Source organism: Zeus faber, assembly GCF_960531495.2.
Source record: "Zeus faber genome assembly, chromosome: 9".
NCBI lineage: Eukaryota > Metazoa > Chordata > Actinopteri > Zeiformes > Zeidae > Zeus > Zeus faber.
The window spans coordinates 17943498-17957083 of NC_137197.1; the positions used below are offsets into that span (position 1 = coordinate 17943498).

The 13586-nt window shown below is 43.9% G+C and overlaps 1 protein-coding gene across 1 annotated transcript in view; it reads right to left on the reverse strand.

The window, feature by feature from the left end:
- Positions 1 to 1822: 1822 nt before the first annotated feature.
- The window catches only part of LOC307235316 (uncharacterized protein), a 40764-nt gene continuing 29000 nt past the window's right edge, over positions 1823 to 13586 (reverse strand). The window contains exons 6-14 of the mRNA XM_080007351.1: positions 13408 to 13538; positions 11390 to 11509; positions 10901 to 11014; positions 7087 to 7200; positions 5400 to 5513; positions 4861 to 4907; positions 4133 to 4309; positions 3346 to 3496; positions 1823 to 3206 (exon numbers count right to left, since the gene is read on the reverse strand). Of these exons, the coding sequence (XP_079863477.1) occupies positions 2770 to 3206; positions 3346 to 3496; positions 4133 to 4309; positions 4861 to 4907; positions 5400 to 5513; positions 7087 to 7200; positions 10901 to 11014; positions 11390 to 11509; positions 13408 to 13538 (1405 nt within the window). The 3' untranslated portion in view covers positions 1823 to 2769. The remainder of the gene's footprint in view (positions 3207 to 3345; positions 3497 to 4132; positions 4310 to 4860; positions 4908 to 5399; positions 5514 to 7086; positions 7201 to 10900; positions 11015 to 11389; positions 11510 to 13407; positions 13539 to 13586) is intronic.

Sequence of the window (13586 nt, forward strand, 5' to 3'; positions counted from 1 at the left end):
ATGTCGGAATTTATTTGAGGGAATGTTACATTTCCATGGTTACCCACTTCTGAGAGAACATTTCTCTTCTATTTTATGACCCTCGAATTTTATTTTATTTTATTTTATTTCTCTTTTATTTTTTTTACACTTAATCTATTTTGTTATTTTTTTTTTTTAACGGCTGTGTATTTGTACTTGTGATAACTGGGTTACATGCTGTAATACGATGAGTGCCTTTATTGGTTGAACATTTGAATTGTTGTTTAATTAAAATAAATTTAAAAAAAAAACTTTCAGGTTGGCATCCCCAGTGAATTATTGGGTGGGAAAAGTATCTGGCAATCGAATTAAAAATATTTTTACCTTTTTCGTTTTACTTTTACAACTGGACACGCCACCTCGAATCACAACAATTTCTTTGTTTTTAGTTTTATGCACCCTACACCATACATAGTTATTATATATATCATGATACATGTTATATGTTATATATAATATATAGATAAGTACAATTTGATTACAATTTATTTATTACATATTTAATTTTACTATATATTAAATCTTTATTATGAAGAATATATTATATATACATATTGCATTTTTAATTCATTATGAGAAGCCAATTGTACCAATTGTGATGAATCTTAGTTTATTTATTATTGTCTTTTGAATACATGCTGATAACTGTATCCAAAATGGAAGCATAATTCAATTACACTAATAAAACCTTATTAGTGGAGTGGAATTATTGAATGAACTTATTGAAAAATCTATTCAATCTATTCAGAATTTTGAATGTCAGCTAAGCCTTTGTAGACTAAAAATGTGGAGAACAAAAGATGAAAATTGATTAATTAAGAATTAATTAAAATAATGAAGTTATTCGTGTTATATTTTAGCCAGATTTAAGCCTCACAGAAGTACAATGTTCAATTTGCCTGTTTACCCCTTGGCTGCAATCTCTCCTGTGGTGAGGCATTTGGAAGAAAATCAGTAATGGTTCTTTCCAACAGCTGCTGGTCCCTGGGCTCCCGAATTAAACAGAGTAACTGGCAGAAGCACAACAATCACCTGCTGTAAGTCTAACCTTGACCCCACAGTCAAAGCTGAAGGAAAAATGAACTTGCAGTAAGACTGGGGCAACATTATTTGGCTGTTAACGGATCCCTGCAGTATTGACCGTGGGTATATGTTTTGCTTAACAAGATATAAAATACGTTGGAGGCCAAAGAAATCTTTAGAAAGCGGAACTCTGGCCTCTCTACTGAATGTAAACACACTAATGGTTGGGCTGGTTTTCTACATCCTGAGGCTCCACAGCAGGTGCAGGGGGGCCTTATACATACTATAATACAGTGTGTGTGTGTGTGTGTGTGTGTGTGTGTGTGTGTGTGTGCGCGCGTGTGCGTTACTCTACTTCCTATATTTCCTCCTGCGCATGTTGGCGACGGGAAGCCGCATGTTCATTTCCAGCCTGTTATTCGTCAAACGGGCCAAAGGCTGCATTCATAATTTCCATTTGCTTGTTCTCTGCTGTGACCTCACACTTAATTTCTGTTGCCCTTGTATATCCCTTCCCTACACACACACACACACACACACACACACACACACACATTTTCTATTTCTATTAAGAAGCAAACATATCTCCTTTAACCAAAAATCCCTAGATTTGGGGACAAAATTATAATAGAAGAGAATAGAATAGAATATAATAGTTTCAGTTAGTAAATGCACTTTTATTACAATCCACATCTGCTTGCAGCTCCAAAAGGAAAGCAAGATAGGAAAGAGACAAGAAAAAGTGACTCAAACCAAACCACAATAAAAAAAAGGCGCAATATGTACAGTATATTTATATACAATGAAGCTATTATACACACGGGTATGAAAAAAATCATACATCTTTGACAACTGTAGAATTACAGAGGCGGTACAGGCAACAGTGTATATTTTTTTAAACATGTCTTTCCAAGGTTTAAATGCTTTGTGATCCGATCCAGAGCACATTCTCTCTTTTGATAGAAATCGTTCAGTCAGGTGCGTGGATTTTTCCAAAATCTTTTACCACACACATACATACATACATACATACATACATACATACATACATACATACATACATACATACATACATACATACATACATACTTTTCTTTAATTTCCACGTAAAAACACGCACAACGGACACAGGCACACAAACATTTAATCAACAAATCCAATCATAGTATTCAACCCTCTCTCTCGTGGTACATGTGGATTTGAGGTTTAAATAGAAGCATCCAGCTGTTAAATGGCATCAGGGACTACTGGGAAACCCATGGAGAGGGACCTACTGAGGTCTATCCTCAAGGACGCTATATTTCCCTTGAGAACAGAGCACAGGACTGAGGCACACAGCTGCAGGCCTCAAGGAAAGTCTCACTGTCAGCACATTAGCTCTAGGGTCTCGATGAACTCCACAGCCAAAGACCAATCGATGTCTGACGCCTCTGCTATTTACTGATTTCAGTCCTCAAAACGGATGACAACACCATGAGACCGTCGCACCCTCCTGCTAAGCCGGCGCTGCTCCCCCAGGGGTCTGCAGATGACCACCCGGGGTCATAAATATTGCAGGACAGGTTCAACTTCCCAAAGCAGAGTCAGGTCAGGTTCACCGATACCATCCCTTCAGGAAGTACAGCGACTGTTAATCGTCTCGGCCCCGCTAGCCAGACAGCGCGAAGAACACGAAATGGAACAGAAACAAAACTCCTCCGAGGAAGAGGTTCTAGAGTTCAGACATCAGATCTCCACTTCCTGGTTGTCTGTGTAGTGAAAGCGGTTCAGCTTCTCCCTCTCGAGGTTCGAGATGTCCAGTTTGGCGGCGTGGGCTGGTTTTAGTGCTGGGGAGGGGTGTGAAGGGGCCGGGGATGGAGGTAAAGTGAGTTCAATCTCCTCGTAACAACGCGGGACGGGGGCCGGGGCCGGCGCCGGGGTGTGCTGGCTGACCGGCGGCAGGAGCGGGGCGGGGCGCTCCACATTTCTGATCAGGGTGACAAACTCCCTCTGGTTGTTGATGCCCTCCTCCTGCGGACCGCTTTGTCGCTTTTTCCTTCGCCGGTGGAGGTGGGAGAGGAAGAAGGCGCAGGCGGCACAGCCGCAGACGGCCACCAAGGCTGACACGCCGACCACCACCATGTAGAAGCTGATCCCCCCGTGCGCCGTGTCGGATATTGCACCTTGAGACATGGAGGAGGGAGTTAGGCTTGAGAGAAAGACAGACAGACGGACGAACGGGCAGGTGGACAGACAGACAGACAGACAGACAGACAGACACACACACACACACACACACACACACACACACACTTCCCTCACCTGGACAGTGCTGACCAATGCAGGGGTCCTTGAGGCTCATGCATTCATTGCTGTAAAATCCATGAGGACAGGCACAGATATACCGACCCTCCATGCTGTGGCAGGGCACCCCCTGCTGGCAGGGGTTGGGAATGCACAGATCTAATTCTATCTGTGATTTTTTTTTTTTAAAGGATGAAAAGCAAATTTTGGTGTGAGACATTAATAATAAGGGAAATTGTTCTGATTATTCCTCAATACATAACACAATGTTTGATGAAACGAAAAATTCCAAAGCGAGTCAGGTCAGGTTCACTGATATTGATGAACAGAAACATTGTCACACTGTCAGTACAAAATATGCTATGTACTGTTATGTAGTGTCCATAGAACCACTTTATATTTTTTGTAAATTTTGCTCACTCTATGCACTGCCAACTCAGCAGTTTTACAAATGCAGAGGTTGCCAAAAGTATGTTACACGAACCCGAGGCTCAATTAATGAAGTGTATAGGTGGACACAGCCTTATAGAAAATACATAAAGCTCAGCTAAAACAGAGAAGAAAATCTGGTGGAAAGAAGGTATGAACTTCAACTTTTATTCTTACTATATTCTGTTGGTTGACTGCAATCATCCAGCGTACAGTGAAGGCAGATATACAATTCATCAGTAACCTGAACCATTTCTTCCCACACAATATCTTCTCAGACTGGGGTGTTTCCCCAAGACAATCCTAAATATTGAATATTGAGTATAATTCTGTTGAGTGTTGGTTTGCAGACAGGAGTGACAAGAAATGCACTAACCTCGCAATGCAGCCCTGAGTATCCAGCAGAACAGGTGCAGGTGGTGGTGCCTTCATCCTTCTCGACACATCGTCCTCCGTTGAGACAGGGGCCGCTATCACATGGACTGACCACCGTCTGGCAGTATTTCCCAGAGAAACCAGGCGTGCACAAGCATCGAGATCCTGAAACCAGGTCCTGGGTGGATAGAATACATTTGCGCCGGATGATATAGACCATGGCCATAAAACAGACATTTTAATTAGTACTCATGCGAATGTTAAGTGTAAAATAATGTATCGGAATGGAGCGCTAATTATACTGATGTCGGTAGTAAGGATTATAACAATATTACATCAGGATGAATATATATCATGGGAGATTAATGGAGGACTGTTTCAGGATGGCAAGTGGCTTCAATCACTACAGATAACTACCAAGCCAAACTCGAGAATGAATAAAAAGGATAAAAAGGCAATTGCTTGCTTTTAACAGCTGTAATGTTTTGGGATTTAAATGGATTAAAACAGTCAAATTACAGTTTTTGTCCATGAAGCAGCATTTTTTTTTTTCAAATGTTTTTATGTGAGCTTCGTTGTTTTTAGTATTGAGCAGATAGCACGGGCGGTAAAGGGAGCACTGAAATCCCAATTACGGTTGAGAAATTGAAACAGTAATGGGAAAACAAGGCAGGGGACAAATTATATACAGATAAACAAGACAAGGGGACAAGTTAAGCGGAGACTCACCTCACACCGTCCTCCATTCAGACACAAGTCATGGCAGCTGCTGTTCCCTATGGATCAGAGAGAACCGGTAACAAACCATGAAGTCGCCACTCCGAAATATCTGTTTTGCAGTAAACATACAACTTCTTTTTTATTTCCTAATAAACATTTGATAGTATTTCTAGTGTAAGAGACTGCCTGCAGTGCAAGATGAAGATAAGATTGAGAACAGAACGAAAGCAATTAGAGTAATAGCTCATTAATACAGGATTTCCTGCGCGACAGCTGTGATCGATCTGAATGCTTGGCGTGGATGTTCCGTAATGATGCTGTTCATTATGCAGTGGGGAGAAGTCACACCGAAAAACAGCACATCACTGCCAGGCTGATGAATAAGGTGAGTGCTATATTTTTTTAAGGTGTTCGGGTGATTGATGGAGTTGGTTATCGCGACCAGATGAAACACTGCACGCAGGCCCAGTGCCCGGGAGGAAAGTGCTGTTTGAACACAATGCGCCGAGGCGCTTCATCGTCCACCTCTCCACCTCCGCCATACTCACTGATGTCGCAGCCGGACCCCACCCAACCAGGAAGACAGTCACACAGGTATCCACCAATCAGGTTGCGGCAAGAGCGGGAATGAACGCAGACGCCAATTTCGCATTCATTGGTGTCTAGAAAGAAACGAGACGATTGGACATGCTGATTTATCGACACAAACAACATTCATGACATGACATTTTCTGTCATTACCATAATTAAATTAAATTTGACTTCAAACATACTTCGTACATCTACAAATACATAGAAGAGCCAACTCCAAAGCTTGCCAAACAAATAACCACAATATTACAAGACTAAGCATGGAAGACTGATACTGTTCAACATTCATTTAAACGTAGAAATTAAAGTTGAAAATTAGTAGGGCTCATAGGGATGCAAACTATTTTAATTACACTCGTAATTCATCCAATGTCATTTTTATGTTAGAAAGGCACCATACATACCATGGTGTAACATGGAGTAAAAGGGTTTTTTTCAAATTAGTTCCCAGAAATGAAAACCACCTAAATATTTCCAACCTCCCACCCCTCCCCACAGTAATGTGGCATCTATACGTCCCTGTCCCCCCGTCGCCATTCTCAGAGTTTTGAAGTGAGCCTCCACCCACTAACACCCGAGGGCCGGCTCCTCTGATCGCGAGAAGGGAGGGATTAGAATGTGACACTGAAAGAATGAGGAGGAAGTAGTCAGTGTTTTATAGGTAATCCAAACCTGTGGCCACCGGTGAGCATCCCATCAGTATTTAACACCAGCGGTGTCACGGAGCGGGGGAGAGAGCACATGAGACAAAGGAAGAGAGGCAGGGAGGAAGAGGGGGGCGGTCTATAGGAAGTGCCTCGGGATTGTGCTCAGTGAATAGCCACTGATTCACATGAGGAAGTGGATGAGGGAATTGGCCTAATAAAAAGAGTGAGACTGATAGAAAGTATACCTGCATGGTATCGCTTGGATCTCATCCGATGCTCTGCTTACAGGCTGATTCGATAGTCAGTGTTGTGACAAATAATTTTGTGCGTTTGCGGGTGTATGGGAGAAAGTGAGACCGTGTTTATGTCAGTGTGTGTGTGAGGCACGCGCAGTGTAGGTTAGACTGCTGAACAGCAAAGTAGAGCTAGGGGGGATTATCAAGTGTCAGAGTAACGTATCACTGGAACGAAGGAGTAAGAGAGTCTGTCATGCTGAAATATGTCTCTGTTTTCCCACTAGAAGCCGCAAGCCTTTATGTGTATGTGCATTTTGGTGTGTGTGCGTGTGTGTGTGTGTATGGCACTGATTCAATACAATATGCTCTGCTGTACTGTCTATCTTTGCACCTCCTGGGAAATTTTTTGTTGTTGTGTCGCACAAAAAGTGTGTCAATGCCTCGTGCATGCTGGTTCACAAAGAGAATGAACTAATGGATGCTTTAATATGCTGTTGGCTCTGTACATGCCCCATTTAAAAATACGTAATCATATATTATTATTTGAATATAATGTTGAAAATATAGCACACACATTGCATTGTTCCTTCACAGTGGCCCCAATTTATTTTTCAAAACAAGCGGTGAAAGGGGTAATTAGTGAGATATATCATGGCAAAAAGCCCCTTATATCATTTCACAGAACATTTCAATAATCATAAACATTTTTTTTATAATTTTTTCTTTTATCTAAACATGTGTTTAAAAAATACTGTGCTAACCCAGTTGGCATGTTCTGCCTGTCCATCCGGGGGGACAGAGGCACCGGTACCCCTCGGGAGACTCCTGACACGTTGCCCCCCTACCGCATGGGCTCAGATCACACTGCCTCACCGCTGGCGGAGAGAGAGAGAGAGAGAGAGAGAGAGAGAGAGAGAGAGAGAGAGAGAGAGAGAGATATGAAAATTTGTGCATGAGCTATTGGTCTGTGTAATGGGATGGTTTATTTGGATAAGTGTTGGAAAAATGGTGAGTAAAATGCATTTCATTGTGTGTGTGTGTGTGTGTGTGCGTGCGTGCGTGCGTGCGTGTGTGCGTGTGTGCGTGCGAGATCCTCGTTGCATTGGCATGCATATGCTTTTGCAGGATGTGTTTTTTATTCCCTTTGGTTCCTGCGCAAACAGTGATAAATAAAATCTTCTGCTGCATATACTTCACACCTCATACTGTAGCTCTCCCAGAGAAAGAGAGAGGGAGAGGGCGGAGAGAGAGAGAGAGAGAGAGAGAGAGAGAGAGAGAGAGGGAGAGATCGAAAGATGTAATTTCAACTGAAAAGCAGACGAACTGGAAAGCAGGAGAGCATGCTGGCAGAAGGGAGAGCGAGGGGTGGAATAGAAATGGACGGAAGGAGCTGCCACGGCTGGTTTCACTCCTCCTCTGAAGAATTTAAAACACAGGGAATATTAAGAGGCAGAAATTAAGGGGGATGAATAAACAAAGACAAGCAAAAGCAAACAGGGACACAGAGACAGCGAGATATATTTCATGGGGTTAATCATGTCTAACCTGAATGGCACGTCTGAGCGGCGTTCACACATCTTCTCATGCGCGGCTCCATGCTATACAGTATTTCTCCCCCACCGGCCACTCCTCTCTCATAACCTTTTTTCATTTACCTAACCCTGACGAACAATCATTTTCTGTCCCCCTGACCCTGCATCCAACCCTGCTCAGTAATAACTCAAGTCGAGCTGCGGCCGAAAGCCCACCCGAACCAAGAGCAGGAATTCACAACAAACAAAGGAGCCTTTAATTAATATCTGTGACGTATATAAATCTAGTCTGAAAACGGAGACGTGTTGGGGTTAGGACTGTCATTTCTTACGGGCCAGACAAACCGCTCGCTATATGTTCCCTGGGGAGCCCCTCTACCCCCCCACCCCCACCCCACCCGACCACTACCCCCACCCTGCCACCCCCACGCAGAAACAGATACAGTAGGCCTCTATGCCAATTGTTAGTGCGGCTCCGGCTATAAATATTCAATAATGCCAGATAGAGTGTGTGTGTGTGTGTGTGTGTGTGTGTGTGTTGGGTGGGATGCTGTCTTGTTTGGGAGGAGAGGGGTGGGAGTGACCCAGGGGGGCAAGAAGGTGCACCTGTGCCCAATTAACCTCTGTCTCCATCGGGCGGCGTTCACGCAGATGTGGCCATCCTGCAGGAGGAGCTGTCGGAAAGGTCGATTTATCTTATTTTACTGCACATGACTAAGTCGGTTCAATTGGAGGTGCAAGAAGCTGAATGGGTGCTATGGCAAGCGAGAGTGGTCATATGGACCATTTGCTTCCCCGTCCCCAAAAAAATAAAAATAATAATAATCTTTATCTGTGTCACTTATGAGCTGAAGAGCTGCACGGAGTAAAGACGATGATGAATCGCTGCTTGAAACTCAAACAATGATGACGAACAACAGTTAAATAAATATTGGAATAATCAATGAAAAGATAATGTGATCTTATGATTTCTGATGTGGTATTCATGTTTGTATCTTTTATTTATTTTTACTTGGTGCTAAAATAAAAACATGCTGAATTTCCAGTTCATTCCCTAAATGCAAAATAGACTAAATACTGTCGGGGTTATTGGCTTGGGGATTGTCTATTAAATAAAGTAAAAGAAAATTACAATATCATTTAAAACATGTATATTTTAATCATATTTTGAATTCCTCCACAACATAGATCAATTTATTATTATTTTTGCAATTTATTTATTGTATGCTCTATTGTATTCTCTCCGACACACTCAGTCTGTGTTTCTTCTCTCTCTCCTGAAAAAGCTAAATTGCGGAGGTGTTCACCTATCTGCTCTGAGGCTGAGAACTGGCGACGTGGGACGACTGCGTGTTTATGCACATTGCTCCTGCTCGCTTGCACCTGCGTTCCCCAAACTCACACACCGCACACGGGTTAAGGTTTAGGGGAGGAAACTACAGCGTTTATCTCACAGTAAGTCTTCCACATAAACACACATTTACACATTTGTGCATACACACCACACACACACACGTTCACACACACACACACACACACACACACACACACACACACACACACGCACACACACGGCCTACGTGATCCCTCTCCCACTGAAGCCAGAGACAGACTGTTGTGATGGTTCAGATGTAATCCGTCAAAAACATCAGTGACCTTTTATCCACCCCAAAACAATAAAATGGGACATCTGATGAAATGTGCGTGCTGCTGAAATCTGGCCACGAGAGAGCGGGCGCAGGTGACAGGTGCTCCAAATGTCAGCAGTCACGGCAGTAGACATTAGATAACGGAACGCGAGTAAATATCAAATGCATAATTAAAATTGATAAACAGGCGTGGGAGCAACTAATCACAACTACTTACATAATTGAGGGGATTATATTGTATTGGTATTCTTTTTCTTTGAGTATTGAAACAGCCACCACTGAAAAGTCTAAAGCATTTTAGAGATTGGGGTCAATTCTGATCGCAATGATGAATGTAACAGGATAACAGTGATTTTAAAAGAGAGAAGAAAATGGAAAGATAGCTGGATAGAAAAATCATTAATTAAGAAATAAGCAATAAAGTAAATGAATAGTCAACTATTTTCTGGAGTAGAAAATCCTCACTTTTGCCCCGCAGCTGAACTGTGCCCTCGGACACAACCCGACTAAATTGAATTGCTCGACGGGCTTGAAATAGAGCGAGCCCATAAGCGCTTTCTATTGGATCTTATAATAGACACGTTTAAAGGGCAGTGGAGGCAAAAGACAGTAGTACCGTGCCTCTATGATATCCAAGAATTGTTATTATTAGCAGCTCTTCCTTCTACCAAGTCACACGGCCTGGTTCCGGCTGAGATGGGGAAGAAATGCTGCTCTTTAATTTAAAATCTCTGTTATTCTAAGTCTTCTTTCTTTAAGCCAGACTCACATGTGTTTTAAAGTTAGAGGACCTAAGTGTACGGTGGGACAGAGTACTGAATGTGTCCCGCCAACACCATGTCATTGTGCTGCTTTTGTCGGCTTTGGATACGTAATCGTAAAGTCCTTCTAACAGACAGACAGACAGACACGCACACACACACACACAGACGCACACACACACACACACACACGCGAAGAAAGCAACTGAGAGAGAGAGAGAGAGAGAGATGGACAGATATAATAGTCTGATGCTGCACTTACGTCGCACCACAGAACTTTTGCCAAAAAAGAGAGAACAAAAGAAAGAGAGGATTGTGGAGAGAAATAGAGTGAGGGAGCCTTGATTGCTGTTTGTGTTCTGAGTAGATCACTCTCCTCTGGGGAATTGATTGGAATCATGAACTGCTTTTTTTTTCCCGCAGCAACAGTTAATAACATGCCATCGCACACCCGCCGACTCTTCAGCTCCTAATGTGTGTGTGTGTGTGTGTGTGTGTGTGTGTGTGTGTGTGTGTGTGTGTGTGTGTGTGTGTGTGTGTGTGTGTGCGTGTATGCGTGTGTGTAAGTGCGTGCGCGCGTGCGTTTGTGAGCGTGCGCGCGTGTGTGCATGGCACCTACTGTCTGACGCTCACCTTCTGTGCAGGTGGGTCCCGTCCAACCGTCGGTGCAGATGCAGCTGAAGCCGGTCGGGTCCTCCAGGCACGTTGCGCCGTTCACACAGGGGGTGGAGAGACAAGCGTGCTCCACTGACGGACAGATGGAAGGAGGAAGAGGAGGTAGAGAGGGGAAGAGTCAGGAAGGGAAGAAGATGGACAGCGTGTGGAGAGGGAGGAGGGGAAGAGGGTAGAGGAAAGAAAGTTTGACGAAAAGAGTACAGCAGCAAACACACACTCCCAATTATTTTGGCACCCAGATCAACATCGGGAATTGCGGTTTATGAGACACTTTTGGCGTCTTATGTTCCTGTTTGATCCCCAGTAGGTGGTATGAAAGTAATTGGAAGACATTTGTCTATATGCATTTTAATCCACCGTTAAATGTGACAAAATATTGATACAATAAATCAATGCCCACACAAACTTTCCCCCAAGACTTGGTCAAAATAAATAATAACCACTCACCGATGTTGCAGTTCCGTCCTCTGAACCCCTCTTGGCAATCACACTGGTACTCATTGGGTTCTGTGTTGGAGCATGTTCCGCTGTTCTTACACGGCTGGTGCGTCCCACAGTAGTTAAGATCTGGGACAGGAGAGGACAGGTAATGAGTGAAAAAGCATTTCGACAAAACCCGTGAGGGCCCACCTCTCTGGAGACGATCAATAAGATCGGTTGTGTTGGGGTGGATTGCACGGCAAGTGCCATAATAAACTGCAACGTTTTTGTTTCAATATCTGCTGAAGGGGTTAAATTAGTTTTAAAAGTATGCTTTCCCCTGATCACTGGTTTGTTTTAAGTTTTTTCCTTGGTCGCTTGGTGGGGATATTTTTTCATCTGAGGCTTGCCTTTCTGCCTATGTCCTACTCGACATTTGAATTCCAGCCAGGAAAGGTGGACCCCGCCACCAACAATGGGAACAGCATACACAGGGTGCGCACAATGCAAATACAAATACTGTTTCTTATAAAGGCGGCAGCTTTAAAAAGCATCAATTATACGATTTTTCAACAAAATAAAAAACAAAATAATCCTACAGATTGCCACTTTAAACTCATTGTTGCCCAGCTGTCTCCGTCTTACACGAATACACGCACATAGAGACAAAGAAAACACACACACACACACACACACACACACACACACACACACACACACACACATTGAAACACAGACCCTCATCTCTGAGCAAAGGGGAATCCACATCTGCGCAGTGTAATCAGGGACTGTGGCCTCTAGTGTTCAGACTGATTAAAGCCTTGCTGTCCCTAGTGACGTCCTCCCTGCCTGCAGTCCCTTTGTGTCCCCACAGCTTGACAGAGCACTCCTGGATGAATAGAAACAGCTTAGGACCCCACCTAGCTAAGCAGCAGCCAGCCCAGCCCGGCTCACGTTCGCTTTACCCAAGGCTATCACCTTTCCCCTCAACAATGCACCGTCCTTGGGGCCCTTGTGTGCCTCGCAGATCCCCGGCTCCCACAGCGGGAGCGACGAGGGGAGGGCGTAGGCTGGGGAAGAGAACATTTCGCGACAAAGTGGTGGGAGAAGCTGAAACGGTGGTGGTGGGGGTCACGGCGAGGATCACCGGGCTCTGCACTGAAAGTGCTCGGAAGAGCCTGACACCTGACGTACAGACATTGACCCACTTTATTTCCCCGAGAGGTTTCGCCAAGAGCATAAATGAAGTTAATGGAGATTGAACATTATTATTGCCAAAACGCAAGACGTGGCACTGAGAAACGAATTTCTGACGCAGACAGCGCTGATGGACACCACGGCGGCCAGACTACCGCCAGGGCACTGAGCACCATTTGAAGTTAAGGTGGACTCACTCCAGCGGCACCTGGCAGGCAAATGTTTTGCACCTTGACCAGGTTGAGCCGGACCTTTTGCAGCGCCTCGTCAATCACAATTCTGCGTTAAATGTAAATCTTAACAAGAGTTTGAAATCTGGGCCGAGACAAGGCCAAGGTTTACTCTAAATCTTCGAAATCTAGGTGGTTCATGATAGCATATGATTATATTTAATGTTGTAAAATACACAGCACTACTGTCTGATATAGCTCATTTGGTTGGAAAAGCTAAAACAAGTGTAGATTTCATCTTCAAACTGTGCTGTTTCAAACTGCAGAGATTCTTCATTCCATTCGCCCGCTAGAGGCTCTCCAGCGGGCGTGGCCAAAGCATACGTCAGTGCTACATCACAGCCCCACCTCTAAAACAGCCTGTAGATGATATACTTTGGGCCATTTTAATGCTGAAAATGGGTGGTATTCCCCATTTAATTTTACTCACATCAGCATTCAAATTAATGCATTTATACATAAACCGACATAAGCAGGGGGGGGATAAAGGGTCTTGCTCACGGACACCTTGACAGGAAAGCTGGAATCAACTTCCCTTCTAAATAGACATGCAGCATTTCCATAGATCCCAAATCTGTGGAGAAAACTCATAGAAACAAAACAATGAATTGTATATACCTTTGTCACATAGCAGCCCTCCCCAGTTGACGTCACACACACACTGCCAGGGCTCAGAGCAGGTGCCATAGACACAGCCTGGGAAGGTCGTGCACTGGTCACACAACGGACCCTGCCAGCCATAGTGACACCTGGAGAGAGAGCGAGAGAGAGAGAGAGAGAGAGAGAGAGAGGAACTG